The 15,593-nt window shown below is 42.8% G+C and overlaps 1 protein-coding gene and 1 long non-coding RNA gene across 7 annotated transcripts in view; one reads left to right on the top strand and one right to left on the bottom strand.

The window, feature by feature from the left end:
* LOC124072660 (myosin-10-like) overlaps positions 1-13,541 on the top strand; it is a 50,924-nt gene extending 37,383 nt beyond the window's left edge. For all 6 annotated transcript variants that reach the window (XM_046414216.1, XM_046414215.1, XM_046414220.1 and 3 more), the window contains 26 exons: positions 1,827-2,020; positions 2,205-2,326; positions 2,423-2,492; positions 2,708-2,868; positions 3,000-3,108; positions 3,207-3,338; positions 3,439-3,645; positions 3,785-3,922; positions 4,112-4,235; positions 4,409-4,580; positions 5,500-5,712; positions 5,803-5,947; positions 6,424-6,630; positions 6,873-6,977; positions 7,063-7,215; positions 7,292-7,540; positions 7,762-7,974; positions 8,066-8,278; positions 8,367-8,528; positions 8,611-8,739; positions 8,859-8,947; positions 9,240-9,363; positions 9,602-9,810; positions 9,974-10,082; positions 10,382-10,554; positions 12,011-13,541. In XM_046414216.1, the coding sequence (XP_046270172.1) occupies positions 1,827-2,020; positions 2,205-2,326; positions 2,423-2,492; positions 2,708-2,868; positions 3,000-3,108; positions 3,207-3,338; positions 3,439-3,645; positions 3,785-3,922; positions 4,112-4,235; positions 4,409-4,580; positions 5,500-5,712; positions 5,803-5,947; positions 6,424-6,630; positions 6,873-6,977; positions 7,063-7,215; positions 7,292-7,540; positions 7,762-7,974; positions 8,066-8,278; positions 8,367-8,528; positions 8,611-8,739; positions 8,859-8,947; positions 9,240-9,363; positions 9,602-9,810; positions 9,974-10,082; positions 10,382-10,554; positions 12,011-12,164 (4,076 nt within the window). In that variant the 3' untranslated portion in view covers positions 12,165-13,541. The remainder of the gene's footprint in view (positions 1-1,826; positions 2,021-2,204; positions 2,327-2,422; positions 2,493-2,707; positions 2,869-2,999; positions 3,109-3,206; positions 3,339-3,438; positions 3,646-3,784; positions 3,923-4,111; positions 4,236-4,408; positions 4,581-5,499; positions 5,713-5,802; positions 5,948-6,423; positions 6,631-6,872; positions 6,978-7,062; positions 7,216-7,291; positions 7,541-7,761; positions 7,975-8,065; positions 8,279-8,366; positions 8,529-8,610; positions 8,740-8,858; positions 8,948-9,239; positions 9,364-9,601; positions 9,811-9,973; positions 10,083-10,381; positions 10,555-12,010) is intronic.
* LOC124072662 lies at positions 8,083-15,226 on the bottom strand. Its single transcript, XR_006845567.1, has 4 exons — positions 15,165-15,226; positions 11,988-12,104; positions 8,335-8,438; positions 8,083-8,224 (listed from the first exon to the last, which is right to left on the bottom strand). It is a non-coding gene; the product is annotated as an uncharacterized LOC124072662 (long non-coding RNA).
* Positions 15,227-15,593: the final 367 nt, after the last annotated feature.

Below are 15,593 nucleotides of genomic sequence, written 5' to 3' on the forward strand. Positions count from 1 at the left end.
CGCAGAAGGAAACATGCATTTACTCATTCGCAATACAACATTGGAAAGCTGAGTTAGCTTAGTGAGTCTCTCATCCATGGGTAGATTTTAACATTTGTTGTTAATGGAATCATAGACAGGCCAGATTAAAAGTAAAATGGTTATATAACACTATGTGGACTTATCTTTCTCCTGATTTCTGTTCAGCTATGATAACCCAATGGTAGCTTTGAGCAGTTTTACAGTGCATGAACTGACACTTACTCTTCGGTCCTCTTTTTAACAGCTAATTGATACTTGTGAATGTGTTTTGGGGTGTATGAATGATGGATGTATGTGTTTGCATGCCTATTTTTCTTCTCTCTCAAACTTCTGTCTTCTTTCTTTGTCCGTGTCTCTATTGCCGTAGACATACAGACGTTTCAGAGAGCCTCTTTCTATGACAATGTGTCTGGGCTTCATGAAGCTCCAGGTGAATGATAGTAACACTTAACCTTCATGTACCACTGGCTTCTCCTCACCCTTCCCATTGGAGAGATCATGAGTTCCCTGTACTGTCCTGGCTGCACTGTGCGCCTCTCTAGAAGTTTCCCTCTGGCTTTGCATGGCTGCACTTCTCCTCTACTAAAACATTTCATTCTTCCATAAATGCTGGTGGCTTACTGCCACCATAGTTATCCCAACCTTTATTGCTTGAATGATAAGCCAGGTAAGGCAATTATGTTGAACACAGTTTATGAGACATGTAATCCAAATGAATTTTTCGCTCGTTACAGTATGTCACGAAAGTGCATACTTTCAGAGTTTGCTAGGGTGTTTTATAAGGTTTTATTTATTAGTGATATGATGATAGAAGGATAAGATGTAAAATTATAACATCAGTGGATATTCCTTCTAGTGTTGTGGTGGCAATGTCATTTTTACCTCAAGCCACATTTATGTTTGTGTAACAGAGAAATTGTTCTCAGCCCATATGTAGTTTAACCCACATATATAAAGAGATAAGAGAGGAAAAAAAATAATGAAGGAAGATGTTTAAAGGGTGTCAGTGAGGTTTTTGGCCTGTAGTAGTGCTATAAGTGTTTTCTATGGGTGCGTACTGTTTTCTTTATAGCTTGCACACAGGTTCATGTGTTGCACAGTCCTGTCAGTGGTTTCAGGATTTAGAATACATTCTTGTTTTTTTTTTTATGAGAAAACTGCATGGGGCACCTTTGTGTTTATTTCTTTTTGCATACCAACTCCAGGATGACTTGTGACAAAGGTCTATTGGATGACCAAGATGCCCCTAATGCAAGAACATTAAATTTCTATGCATATTTGTACCAAACAAGAAAGAAGAAAGTTAGTGAAATAATAGTGCTGATTCTTGTCATTTATTAGGTTTGCTATTTGGTTGATGTACAACAACCGAATAACCTCGTGCCTTAGTAATATTCTCATGTAGATTCTGCTTCAAAATCATATTTGAACAAAGGCTGTAAACCGACTGAGGGAAGCCAACTCTGTGTGTTAGCCCATGTGCTATTGCCTGTACTATCAAACCAGCTCATGGTCTCTGGTAACAGCCGGTGTGGCAACAATGTCTGTCTTCATGCTTTATTATCATCAATTTGGAAAAGAGCAAGTCTGCTTGTTGGAACTCTTGAACCTTTATTTTTGGACTCAGACACTGATAAAAAAAAACTTAAACGTCATTTTCTTAGTTTTGCTCTTTTCTACATTCATGTAAATAGCAGAGCACTTTACTGTGGTGTTTTTTACATTTATCAGTGAAACCACCATCACAAAAGCCACATCACCTATGCTATCTCTTTCTCTCTTTTCACCTCTTTCTCCATCACCAGTTGACCGAATCGTGGGTCTGGACCAGGTTGCAGGCATGAATGAGACAGCGTTTGGTGCCGCCTACAAGACCAAGAAGGGCATGTTCCGCACCGTGGGACAGCTGTACAAGGAGCAGTTATCGAAGCTGATGGCCACACTGAGGAACACCAATCCCAACTTTGTCCGCTGCATCATCCCGAACCATGAGAAGAGGGTGAGCCTTAAGATGGTCTGGTTTCAAATACACATTTTAGTTCTAGTTCACTGTATTTAACTAACTAATCGCTTTGTGGATTTGGGGTAGATGGACTGTATGTAGTGAGCACAAAGGGTGACTAGATTTATCACAAAATGTTCCTCTTCTTTATCTTTTTTTCTGCATGGTCCTGCTCCTGTAGGCTGGTAAACTGGACCCCCACCTGGTTCTGGATCAGCTGAGGTGCAATGGTGTTCTGGAGGGGATTCGTATTTGCCGACAGGGCTTCCCCAACCGCATCGTCTTCCAGGAGTTCAGGCAGAGGTAACGTTCTGCCTTTGACTTGGTCATCATTTCTCCTGTAACTGTAGCCTCTGCCACCTTTTCTTTCTCACTTCTTTCTCTCTGTTCCATATCCAGGTATGAGATCCTCACTCCTAACGCCATCCCTAAGGGTTTCATGGATGGCAAGCAGGCCTGTGAGAGAATGGTAAGACAAATGAAATAATCTCTTTTATTTGAAACAAGCATCTTTCTTATTATTTCCAATTTTTATGATAAGGCACAATCAATATGTTACTTATTTGAGACCATAGTTTATATAAAGAATTAAGAAGGAGTTGATTTTCCAGAACCCGATCCTTCTGCTGCCTCCAGTAGGAAAGGCCCTTTTTCCCTCTCAATATCTCTCTCTGTCTTTGGTAGATTCAAGCCCTGGAGCTCGACGGTAACCTGTTTCGCATTGGCCAGAGTAAGATCTTTTTCAGGGCTGGAGTCCTGGCCCACTTGGAGGAGGAGAGGGACCTGAAGATCACTGACATCATCATTTACTTCCAGGCGGTCTGTCGGGGATATCTGGCACGCAAGTAAGTGTTTCTTAGCCACTGGTATCTGCATTCACTCAACCACCAGCTGAAATTGAGTAATTTCTATTTGATCACAGAAAAGGAGATTTTGACCTTTCTCACCTCACTTTTTTCTCGTTGTAATGCTACAGGGCCTTTGCTAAGAAACAGCAGCAGCTCAGTGCTCTGAAGGTTCTCCAGAGGAACTGTGCTGCCTACTTGAAGTTACGTCACTGGCAGTGGTGGAGGCTGTTCACCAAGGTGTGTGCTTGTGTGTATGTGCATGTGTAAATGTTTGCTTGTATGCTCTCCTGTTTGTCAGAAGGGATCATCCTCTGAAATCTAATTTGTACGCGCAGGTGAAGCCTCTGCTGCAGGTGACCAGGCAGGAGGAGGAGATGCAGGCTAAAGATGAGGAGTTGGTCAAGGTGAAGGAGAAGCAGACCAAGGTGGAGGGGTTGCTGGTTGAGATGGAGAGGAAACACCAGCAGGTCAGGTTACAAGCACAGGAATACACAACAATTATAACAAACTATGTAGATGTGAGATTTAGAATGTATAACTGAATATTTTAATGTTACTGATGTGCAGTTAGTGGAGGAGAAGAACATCCTAGCAGAGCAGCTGCAGGCAGAGACGGAGCTGTTTGCAGAGGCCGAGGAGATGAGAGCTCGCCTGGCTTCCAAAAAGCAAGAGCTGGAGGAGATCCTTCATGATCTGGAGTCCAGGCTGGAGGAAGAAGAAGAGAGGACCCAGGGCCTGCAGAACGAGAAGAAGAAAATGCAGACCCATATTCAGGTGAGTCCAGGGAATGTGGAATTACTCATGTAACATTGAAGTACTGGTTACTGAAAAGCTACTCCTGCACTCTAAAATATTAGTATTTTCAATGATTTGAATAACAAAAAAAATTAATTATACTTGCATGTGTGTGTAGGACCTGGAGGAACAGTTGGATGAGGAGGAGGCAGGCAGGCAGAAGCTGCAGCTGGAGAAAGTGACAGCTGAGGCCAAAATGAAGAAACTTGAAGAGGACATTTTGCTACTAGAAGACCAGAACTCCAAGTTGCTCAAGGTGAGAGAGAGAGATTGCAGCTAAATTTGAAGTTTGATTTTAATGAAGGGCCTCAGTCTCCAAGGCACTTTTCTTTTTTTAGTGCACAACATAATAATACACTGCCACAAGTTTCACATCATTAAAGCATGCTGTCGGGGAGATGAGAGACTAGCTGCGTGCTAAGCCGTCTTTATCTCCTTCCTTTAGGAAAAGAAACTGATGGAGGACCGAATCAATGAGATGACTTCTGTGCTAGCTGAAGAGGAAGAAAAGGCCAAGAACCTGGGCAAGGTCAAGAACAAGCAGGAGATGATGATGGTCGACCTGGAGGGTAAAGGAGTAACATGAAATACAGAATGCATGGAATAGTGAAATGGAACAAGTCAAATAACCCGCAGAATTATTAGAATAAATCTACAGTGAAAACACTTATACATATTTTATATTATATACATACATATTTTTTGTTAAACTATTGCATCCTCTGCTTGGTTTTTACTTTAGAGAGACTCAAGAAGGAGGAGAAAACCCGTCAGGAGCTGGAGAAGGGTAAGAGGAAGCTGGATGGGGAGATGTCCGACTTCCAGGACCAGATAGCAGAGCTACAGGCCCAGACAGAGGAGCTGAAAGGTCAGCTGAGCAAGAAGGAAGAGGAGCAGCAGACGATGCAGTCTAGGTAGGAGAAACTGGGCTTGCCATAGAGGGGAGTAGAAACACCACAGGCCAACACTGTTGAAACCAGTTCTCCAATAATGTATTACATAACTTTGTGTGAGCTAATTGGACCTGTTAGAGCTTTAATATTGACTCACTGAGGTTCTGCTTCATGATGAGAGTTAGTCTGAGCTAAGTGTTACATAGCTGTATGGAACGGTCATTGGACAAAATGCTGTTGCCAGATACGTTCTCACCTGCTATTTTATGTGCTGCATTTTACTGGACAGACAACACTTCAGACAAGTGTAGTGCAGTGATGTTATCATCTTGTTTAAAACAAAACCTCTGATCTTTTTCTTATTATTGTTCTTCCCTCTGATGTGCTGCCTGTATTTATTCACTGAATCTCACTGCATTGGAATGTGTTTGCAATGTGCGACCATATCGTTGTAGTGCACGTAATTTGTGTGGTATTTATTTTCCTGTACTGTGTACAGCTTCTCTTACTGTGCCAGTCAAAACAAAACTACAGGCATCAAATGCTTTGTGAAACCAGAACTCTGCTGCCACCCAGTGGAGCCTTTACTCAACAGAAGAGTTCACATAGAGGACTAAATATTTTCTTGATATTTTTTAGAAATTGTTTATTAATAAACAGAAAAGTTAACAGTACAGTATTACTGCAGCACTATGTTGTGATAGGAGGAAGAAATGCTAATTTGCGTTAATAAAGCAAATCACTGACTGGTATATATGTGATATTAATGAGTAGCTAAAAGAAATCATTTTTCTAGCAATAACTTATCACATATTATTTTAAAATTGCAATGAGTTTGATTTTATTTAATATTTTTCCAGTCTTATACCATCACATTGTAACCACTTTCCACCTGAGATTTTATTGCATGTTCTTCATTGTTCTTTTTGATGGTTCACAGGAATGAGGACGAAGTTGGCCAGAAGAACAATGCCCTGAAACAGGTGAGGGAGCTGCAGGCTCAGCTGTCTGAGCTGCAGGAGGATCTTGATACAGAGAAACTGGCCAGGAACAAGGCTGAGAAACTCAAGAGGGACTTGAGTGAAGAGCTTGAGGCCCTTAAGACTGAACTGGAGGACACCCTTGATACAACCGCTGCCCAGCAGGAACTTAGGTACTGCATTCTGCATCTTACATTCATATTATAGACAGAGGGGCATTGAGCTTGTGAGTTAAGACTTTGCTGTGTCACTGTTCTCTGTAGGACCAAGCGTGAACAGGAGGTTGCGGAGCTGAAGAAGACAATTGATGAGGAGACTAAAAACCATGAATCTCAGATCCAGGAGATGAGACAGAGACATGCCACCGCACTGGAAGAGTTGTCCGAACAGCTGGAACAGGCCAAGAGGGTAACATGCCTTTCTATTTAATTCAGATGTAGTGCCAATTCACAACAAAATGTATCTCATGACATGGCAAGAGAAGGAGCACACAAACACAGATGTGTAGCAACAGCAATAATAACAGAAATATTGAAACTATAGATAATGATAATGATGAAGTATACAGAAGGTACTATGGTGATTATGATAACAATAGTAGTAACAATAATAATGGTAGTAGCTGTACAGAGTAGTAATAGAATTAAAACAGATTATGACTAAACAGTTTCAAGCAGGACCGCAGCAGGAGGGATATTGGGGGACATAAATGTGTGCAGAAGGAGAGGGAGAGGATTAGAGCTCAGTGCATCGTGGGAGATCCCCCAGCAGTCTAAGATTTTCTACAATCTAAATCTAGGATTATCCAATCTAGTGAAGACCAAGTGACAACACTTCATCATCTGACCACACATCTGACCATGTTTGTTTTTGATTATGCCTAGTTCAAGGCAAACCTGGAGAAAGTCAAGCAGAGCCAGGAGAGTGCCAACAAGGAGCTGGCCAGCGAGGTCAAGAGCCTGCAACAGGTGAAGGCGGAATCCGAACACAAGAGGAAGAAACTGGAGGCTCAGCTGCAGGAGTTCATGGCCAGGGTCACTGAGGGAGAGAGGGCCAAGGGAGAACTGTCTGACCGCTCACATAAACTGCAGGTGAGGGGCAGAGATGCAAACCTAATTACTAAATGAGGTGTACTGTATTAACAGTCTCACTTTACTTAGATTTATATAGTTTTTCCCGAAAATAGTAATGTATCTGAGGAAAAATAAGCAGTATATATACACACACATATATATATAATACACATATATATATATATGTATATATATATATATATATATATATATATGTATATATTGATAAAATGGTCTAATTGTGGTAACACTCCATACAGACTGAGCTGGACAATGTGTCTGCCATGCTGGAAGATGCAGAGAGGAAAGGAATCAAGATGGCCAAAGATGTTGCTGGACTAGAAAGTCAGCTACAAGACACACAGGTGACACACACACGCATATCTATGAGTATTGATCACCAACCCACTTTCTGTTCAACTAACTGGATGAATATTCTTTGTCATTTAGGAGCTGCTCCAGGAGGAGACACGTCAGAAACTAAACCTCAGCAGTCGTATACGTCAGCTGGAGGAGGAGAAGAATGCTCTGCAGGAGCAACAGGAGGAGGACGAGGAGGCGCGCAAGAATCTGGAGAAACAGATGTTGACCATACAGGCTCAGGTAGGACATACAGTCTGTTGTGTAGGAAACAATGTTTACATGATATTTTTGTTGATTTTTATTGCTTGAATTGTAGCTGACAGAGAGCAAGAAGAAGCTGGAGGATGATGCTGGAACAATAGACGGCCTGGAGGAGATCAAGAAGAAGCTGCAGAAGGACCTGGAGCTTGCCAGCCAGCGTCTGGAGGAGAAAACCATCGGCTTTGAAAAAATGGAGAAGACAAAGACCCGTCTGCAACAGGAGCTGGATGATCTTACTGTGGACTTGGATCACCAGAGACAGATTGTCTCCAACCTGGAGAAAAAACAGAAGAAGTTTGACCAGGTGAGAATGGGAAGATTCCTCTGTTGTTTGCAGGTATTTCTTTTAAAACAACTTTAGGGAATTAGCAAGTTTGTCTTAGATCTATTTTTAAGCAGTACAATTTAATGTTCCAGCTTTGAAGATACATTTCAGGGTTTTAGCATTCCTTACAATACCATTCTTACAAATTACATCTCCAATTTTCATAAAATGCCAATACATGAGACCTTTTTCCTATGTAGATGCTGGCTGAGGAGAAGAGCATCTCGGCTCGTTACGCTGAAGAACGTGATCGTGCCGAAGCTGAGGCCAGGGAGAAGGAGACCAAAGCTCTGTCCTTGGCCAGAGCTCTGGATGAGGCACTGGAGGCCAAAGAGGAGCTTGAGAGGGTTAACAAGCAGCTCCGCGCTGAAATGGAAGATCTGATGAGCTCCAAGGATGACGTGGGCAAAAACGTGAGTGTTAGGGTCAATAAAGCGCATGTGATTTGCTGTGACAGTGGAGCAGTTGTCTCATCCGTCATCCTTCTTATCTCCTCCCCATCAGGTTCACGAGCTGGAGAAGTCCAAGCGTACTCTGGAGCAGCAGCTGGAGGAGATGAAGACTCAGCTGGAGGAGCTGGAGGACGAGCTGCAGGCCACAGAAGATGCCAAGCTGCGTCTGGAGGTCAACATGCAGGCCATGAAGGCTCAGTATGAGAGAGACCTTCAGGGACGGGACGACCAGAATGATGAGAAGAAGAGAGCGCTGGTCAAGCAGGTGCAGAATAACACATAACATTACATAACTTCAGTTTAACAACAATTTAGTCTCACCACACTAACGACTTGTACCGGCTCCCCCTCAGGTGCGAGAGATGGAGGCTGAATTGGAGGACGAGCGGAAGCAGAGAGGTTTGGCTGTAGCTGCTAAAAAGAAGCTGGAGATGGATTTGAAGGATATAGAAGGTCACATAGAGGGAGCCAACAAAGCGAGAGATGAAGCCATCAAACAGCTGCGCAAGTTACAGGCATGGATTTAATACTCATATGTTTGAATAAGACACACTTATGACAAGCAGCTATTATCAGCAATGTGTTTTCTTCCTTCAGGCCCAAATGAAGGACTATCAGCGGGAACTGGAAGACGCCCGAGCTTCTAGAGATGATATTTTTGCCATATCCAAGGAAAACGAAAAGAAACTCAAGAGTCTGGAGGCTGAGATTGTGCAGCTACATGAGGTACAGTGGGACGATGCTAATTCTAATCTACTGATGTTTGTCGTGTTACGTGTCGTGTCGCCCTTTCAACATTAGAAGTGCAGCTGCATTTCACCCTTGACCTCTCTCTCTCTCTGTAGGACCTGGCTGCCTCTGAGAGGGGCCGACGTCACGCAGAGCAGGAACGAGATGAGCTGCAAGATGAAATCTCAAACAGCACCTCTGGAAAGTAAGTGACCCCCACCCACTTGATCACTATTTTTAGTGAACTGGGTTATCTTTTCTAAAGCAAGGCAAAAAGTCATTTGGTGAAGCCTATACATTATTTTGCTTCAACAGCTAAAATTTTTAGAGGCACAGTTGGGTGTTCAAAGGAATCTTTTTATCAGTAATTCATCAAAAAAACCTTTTCCAATCAAAATATTAGCACACTCCCACATGCAGTGAAGTAAAGCTCCACTGTTCACATCAACCCATAGAAATGATTAATGTTATCACATCTTCAACTGTTTGTGTGTCAGGTCTGCTCTGATGGATGAGAAGAGGAGGTTGGAAGCTCGCATCGCTCAGCTGGAGGAGGAGCTGGAAGAGGAGCAGGGTAACATGGAGCTGCTCAATGACCGCTTCAGAAAGACAGCTATGCAGGTGTGGTGCAAAACTGGAGTAGTACTGTGAGGTGGCAGATTCAGTTAACATCTTTAATGATCAGCTTTTTTCACCGATTGTCTTTGCACTAAGAATTCTTAAATCATCTGTGCAAAACGATAAGTTACACAAAACTCCCACATATTGCCAGCCCTGCATCGATGGGATGGAATGCAGTTCTTCTCTCCACCTCCCACACTTCCTCTTTCCGTTATCTCCTCCCCTCCCCTTCCTTCAGGTGGACACTCTGACTACAGAGTTGAGTGCAGAGCGTAGTACAGCCCAAAAGAGCGAAAACGCTCGCCAGCAATTGGAGCGTCAAAACAAGGAGCTGCGGGCCAAGCTGGGCGAGCTGGAGGGTTCTGTGAAAAGCAGGTTTAAGGCCTCAATCGCTGCCCTGGAGGCCAAGATAGCACAGCTGGAGGAGCAGCTGGAGCAAGAGGCCAAGTGAGAATTCAATATACTGTCCTCCTTGTTTACACTAATGAAAGTTATTTATATCAGATGGTTTTAAAAACTGCAGTAAAATATAAGATCAAAATTGAGTTTTTAGACGATTAAATCTTGTTCTGTTTCCCTAAACTTTACTTTACTTACTTCTCTGTCAAAGGGAACGAGCAGCAGCCAACAAGTCTGTGAGAAGGACTGAGAAGAAGCTGAAAGAAATCTGCATGCAAGTGGAGGATGAGCGTCGCCATGCCGACCAGTTTAAAGAACAAGTATGTCTGACACTGTTGAACATTAACACTGCTGTTTTCAAGCACTCACCACTCCTCAGCGTACGAGATCAGTCCAGTGTCTTCTCTGGCTGCTGGTATTGTTCCTTCTCATCTCATTCTCCAGTTACATGTTTGGATGTTTCAGCTCTTATCGTAGGTGTTCAACATGTTGTCTTACACAAAGCTCTCTCAACTTTCTACAATCCACGCCAGAAACCAACGCTGCTGGCCAAAAATGCCGGCTTTGAGCACATTTTGCGTTTTTTGTGACCTGTTTTTCTTTTGATGTGTGTGTGCAGGTGGAAAAGGCTAACTCTCGTATGAAGCAGCTGAAGCGTCAGTTGGAGGAGGCTGAAGAGGAGGCCACAAGGGCCAACGCCTCACGCAGGAAACTGCAGAGGGAGCTGGATGACGCCACTGAGGCCAGCGAGGGCCTGAGCCGCGAGGTTCACACGCTCAAGAACCGCCTCAGGTACGCTGTGGTGGATGGAAGCATCCACTGTCTGACATTCACAGTGTCCTTTTATTTCCTCTTAGGATTTTTTTGTTGTTGTTCAGGTGCGTCAGTATTTTCTTAATAGCAATACAGATTTCAGTCCTTAAGTCTGACATGTCAATTTTTCCTGCACAGACTGTCGCTCATAACAAATAGTTAAATCTTGAATTAAGCATTTCTGAAAGTGATAATTGTTACCAGCTGATAGAGTTGGTTATACCGGATTTTGGTTTTTGCCTCAAGAAATCATATCAAGATTTCTTTACAGGCACAAAAAAGTCATTCGTTGCGTTGAATAGAATAAGCATCTAGGAAGCCTTAAAATATTAAACCACTGGCTCTCATTCATCAACTCTGACCCCACGTCAGATTTATGAAATGTTCGCACAGTGTCTGAATAAGCTGCGATGTATTCATCGGAAACAAGAATGTGCCACATCAGTCCACTACTCTACTCTACTACTAGTCTGCATTGTTTACATGTAATATAGTGAATATGCTGTGAGGACTCGTAGCTCATTACACACATGGTGGCCAAGTATCCAGTTATCATCAGTGACTCCATAAAGTGATGATTGCATAAGATCTTACATGAGTTATTTATTGATATTTTGGGGAATACTCACAGCAAATACTGAATATTAGTTCAACTAACAATTGTTATTGTTTATTAATTTTAATGTTTTCAAATTTCACATGTAACTCCTTTTTATGAGCAGATGTCCCTGCAGTATTTTGCCTGTGAGATAAATACCGTATTTTCTGGACTATAAACCGCTACTTTTTTCCCACGCCTTCAACTCTGCGGCCTAAACAACGATGCGGCTAATCTGTAGATTTTTACGGGCTGACGGCCCGGTGATGCGAAGAGGAAGACGCTAGTTTTAAGCGTAACTTTTAACAGTCATTTTGCGTGTCATGCACATACCGTCATCATGGAAAACACTCAAAAAATGCATATGATGCAGCTTTTAAGTTAAAAGCAATCGAACTGGCTGTCCAAGAAGGAAATAGAGCTGCTGCACGTAAGCGTGGCGTAAATGAATCAATGGTGAGACGTTGGAGACGGCAGCGTGAAGAACTGACGCAGTGCAAAAAGACGACAAAAGCTTTCAGAGGTAATAAAAGCAGATGGCCCGAACTTGAAAACGTCATGTTACAATGTGGCCTATATATGTACAATTTTTTTTTTTTTTTTTTTTTTTCTTAATTTGGTGGGTTCGGCTTATACGGCTTATAGGTGCGTTCTATAGTCCAGAAAATACGGTATTGAGTTTGGCAGAGAAGTGAATAACACCTTTGAACATAAATTGGCTTGATGAATGATGAACTAAGAGCAGTTATCCCTCTTTGCCTTCTCTGGGTTTTACTTTTTGCTGCTTTTTATGCTTTCACCTCTAATCAAATACCTCCACTCCTCTTTCTCCTTCAGGCGTGGCGGCCCCATCAGCTTCTCCTCCAGTCGCTCCGGCAGACGTCAGCTTCAAGTGGAGGGAACTTCCTTGGACCTCCTGTCCGACGATGAGCTGGAGAACAAGATCACCGACAACAATGCCAATGAGACACCAGCTCCCCAGCAGGAATAGAAGAGAAAAAGCCTTAACTTCTGCTCTCCCATCTATGAATCAACTCTGAGCCCCAGCAAGAAATACATAGACCCAGCCTGATGCTCCTCTTGTCCCTCTGACCCTGTCTGGATAGATCTTTTCTCTCCGTGCACACACACACACACACACAGCATGATCTAAGCAAGAAAGCCCAGTATATTGTTGACCTTACTTCTGAACTCTAAAGCAGCAGACACCAGCAGTTGGAGCCCCAACACTCTATTTACCTGCCTACTTATGGCTATAAGAAGCACTACTCTGCCTTACCCCTTCTCGTCAAGCTGCAGGGCTGTGTAATAGAAACTTCCAGAGTATACACTGCTTCAGTAACATGAATGGGAGATAAGTTGTATCACAGATAGAAGCACTTTTCTTCAAAAACACAGACAGGTTGCACATGCACATATGTTGTCAACTAAAAGGCCCCCTAATTCATTCGTGCACACATTAGAAATGCGTAAACCTTCTGACTGACTTCAGCTCATAATCCAGCGAGTAAATGTGTGTGTGGATGATCATTTTCCTCTGTTGGACCAGTGTTTAGTTGTTTAAAATGCTTCCAAATGGTAAAATAATAGCATTGCAATATCCGTCAGGAACAACCCTCTGACTTTATTTTTCATCAGTCTACGGCATACAGTATGTCCATCATATGAATCACTTTAGTTATGTTAGTTGAACTGTAACTAAATAGTATTTTTCCAATCCTGTGCTAGGGTTGTTTGCTTGCATATGAATATAGAGATGTGACTGTAAGCTGCCTTGTTGCCTCAGTGCTACAAAACGTTGCTCTTTTGACAGTATTGGTTTCTCAAATATTTGACAGTAGGTCAGTGTTGACTTGTAATTATTTGGTGTGAGTGCTGAAACCAGCAATCACTCGCATGTTCTTTTTGCTTACTTCTTCTGTGCCTTCCTTCGCTCTCAAAACTCAAAACCCATCATATATTGAACCATGCCTAATTTCATGAAGGTATTTTCATAAAATATTCATAAATTTACGTATATAATAAGATATTAGCGAGAAACTGGTTTTCTTTGATTTGTATGTTCTGCTACAGCTTTTGTTTTACCACAATGGTTGATATGTCAAACTGTGCGGGATTCTTTGTAGATGGGTGCTATGACTTTTCTTATTGATAACTTTTATACTTTTTGAGTTATTAAGATTTAAAAACAATCCAATAGACAACAACTGTATTTATATCTCCGCTATTGTATCCAGTACAAAGTCCATTCGTATTTCATAATGCTCGGTATTGCACATCAATCAACTGTACCAATGCTCATCATCATACAGTTCATGAGTTCATAGGAGCAATATATAATACATTAAAGTCTATGGAGCCCAGTCCATTCACATTGTATTTATAAGTCACTTCTGCTAACGAGACTTGGGCAGAAAAATTATGCCAGTCAGCATCTCAGCAATCACACGCATTTACATTTCACGCGTTATTTTTGGCCATTTTACCAAAGACGGAAGAATCAAACTGATTCTGGCCGCTTCAACTTTTATGGTCGCCAGGACCAAGCCACAAGCCACCAGGACCCCCAGGCTTCAGGAGGACTTTCTCAAGAAAAACACCATCAAGGTTCTCACCCTATGGTGCAAAGTAAGCATATTTAATCACCTGGTGGAGGAGGTCATTGTCACAAAGGAGCGGCATCCCTGACACTGAAAGAACCGAACCCCGATGCAGAGTCATAAAAGGGCAGGGATGCGAGGCAGAGGTCCGAGCAACAGTCTTCTATTATTAAAGCAAAAAAAAAAAAACTCACACACACACACAAAAAAAGCACACACTCACTGTGGCAGGGGATCAAGGAAAAACTGTGGCAAAAAACTCCTGGCGTAGCATGGCGAGACAGAGCAAAGATCCTGACATGAAACCGGAAGACAATGTAACGCTATGACACAGGTGACTGGGAAGACAAGGACAAACCATAGACAAGACAACCAGACACGGGTTGAAACACATCAAGGGAGGAGAAAGCCATCAGGTTAAACAAAAGCAAGGCTACATGAAACAGAGACACACCAGGGGAAGTGACGCTTTCAAAATAAAACAGGACATGACAAAAACTTTGAACATAACACATGGAAACACAAGACACACGTGAAACATGACGTATAGACTCAAAAGCCAAGCGACAGAACCTCCAGCGCGTGACAGTCATGTTTATCGGTTTGTCGGCAGGATTACAGGAAGTCCACAGGGCCGATCTTTAATGAAACTTGGCAGAAGAGTGAAGCACGGGCCAAGAAAGAACTCATTCAGTCTTGTCAGACAGAGAAATTATTTTTCACTTTTGCATAATGAATGCAGTTTGCAAGTTGAACCCTCTGGTCAGCGAGCGAGACCCCTACACCTGATTTTTGTGTGAATTCAGACGAGACGCACATGACGACACCAGCAGCTCTGTGTACATCACGACATAGCGATGTAAACTGGTCGTTTTTAGCCGTTACTCTGACGTCATGCTTACTGGCTGGGGGGCTCGAGACGTACACCCAAAGGCCGAGGGCCACCACAAATAAACAGAGGCAGAGACGCACACACGGTCTGTGCAGATACACCACGCACTTCAAGATGCGGACTCTTCATCTACACGCAGCCATATGTTTGACATAATTTGAAGTAATAAAACATGTAAAAGTGAAATTCCTCTCCTCCCTGGAACAACTAATTTGTGTCAGTTTAGTGGTCCTCAAAAAAGTTAAGGAATAGAACATTGGACTCTTGGCTCCAGTGGTCCTAATCTGAATGGCGCCCTGGGCGAACAGCCCCTGCATTTGGCGCATTATTCAAAGCACACAGCGGTGAAGCAAAACATGATTTTAAGAAATAGCAAAACCGGATTAATCACAACTAACAGGACAAAAATGTGTACATGCAGATAAATTTCACAGATATAACACACTGCTACTTCTATCTTCACACACACACACACAAATGAGAGCAAAATACCACCCACCTATAGGCTCCTGCTGGGGAGAAGCAGCAGCAAACTCCTCATGGCCTTCCTGAGACATGGCAGGAGATGCCATAGAAGCCAGCAGCCGTAGAGGTGGATGGGATCTCCTGATCCTCTGCTCCAGATGAGGCCTCTGTTGCTGGAGACTCATCCTGGGCAGGAGGCGCTCCAAAATATTTTAGCAGTGCCCCTGGAAAAGTGCATCAATATAAACATGCATGAACGGCACACTGAAATACATTAGCTATCACTTAATGGCATTTACTATTACATGCTATTAACCTCCAGACGGGAAGAAATGCTTTCTTGACTAAATTCTATTAACGTTATACTGAGACAGAAAATGATGGGTGAAATGTGGGCCACGTCCGTCTTTTCAAGGCTAGCTTACTGCACGGAAAATCCCGACGGCCAAATACAGCACGCAGC

The sequence above is a fragment of the Scatophagus argus genome, chromosome 16 (genome assembly GCF_020382885.2).
Source record: "Scatophagus argus isolate fScaArg1 chromosome 16, fScaArg1.pri, whole genome shotgun sequence".
Classification (NCBI taxonomy): domain Eukaryota; kingdom Metazoa; phylum Chordata; class Actinopteri; family Scatophagidae; genus Scatophagus; species Scatophagus argus.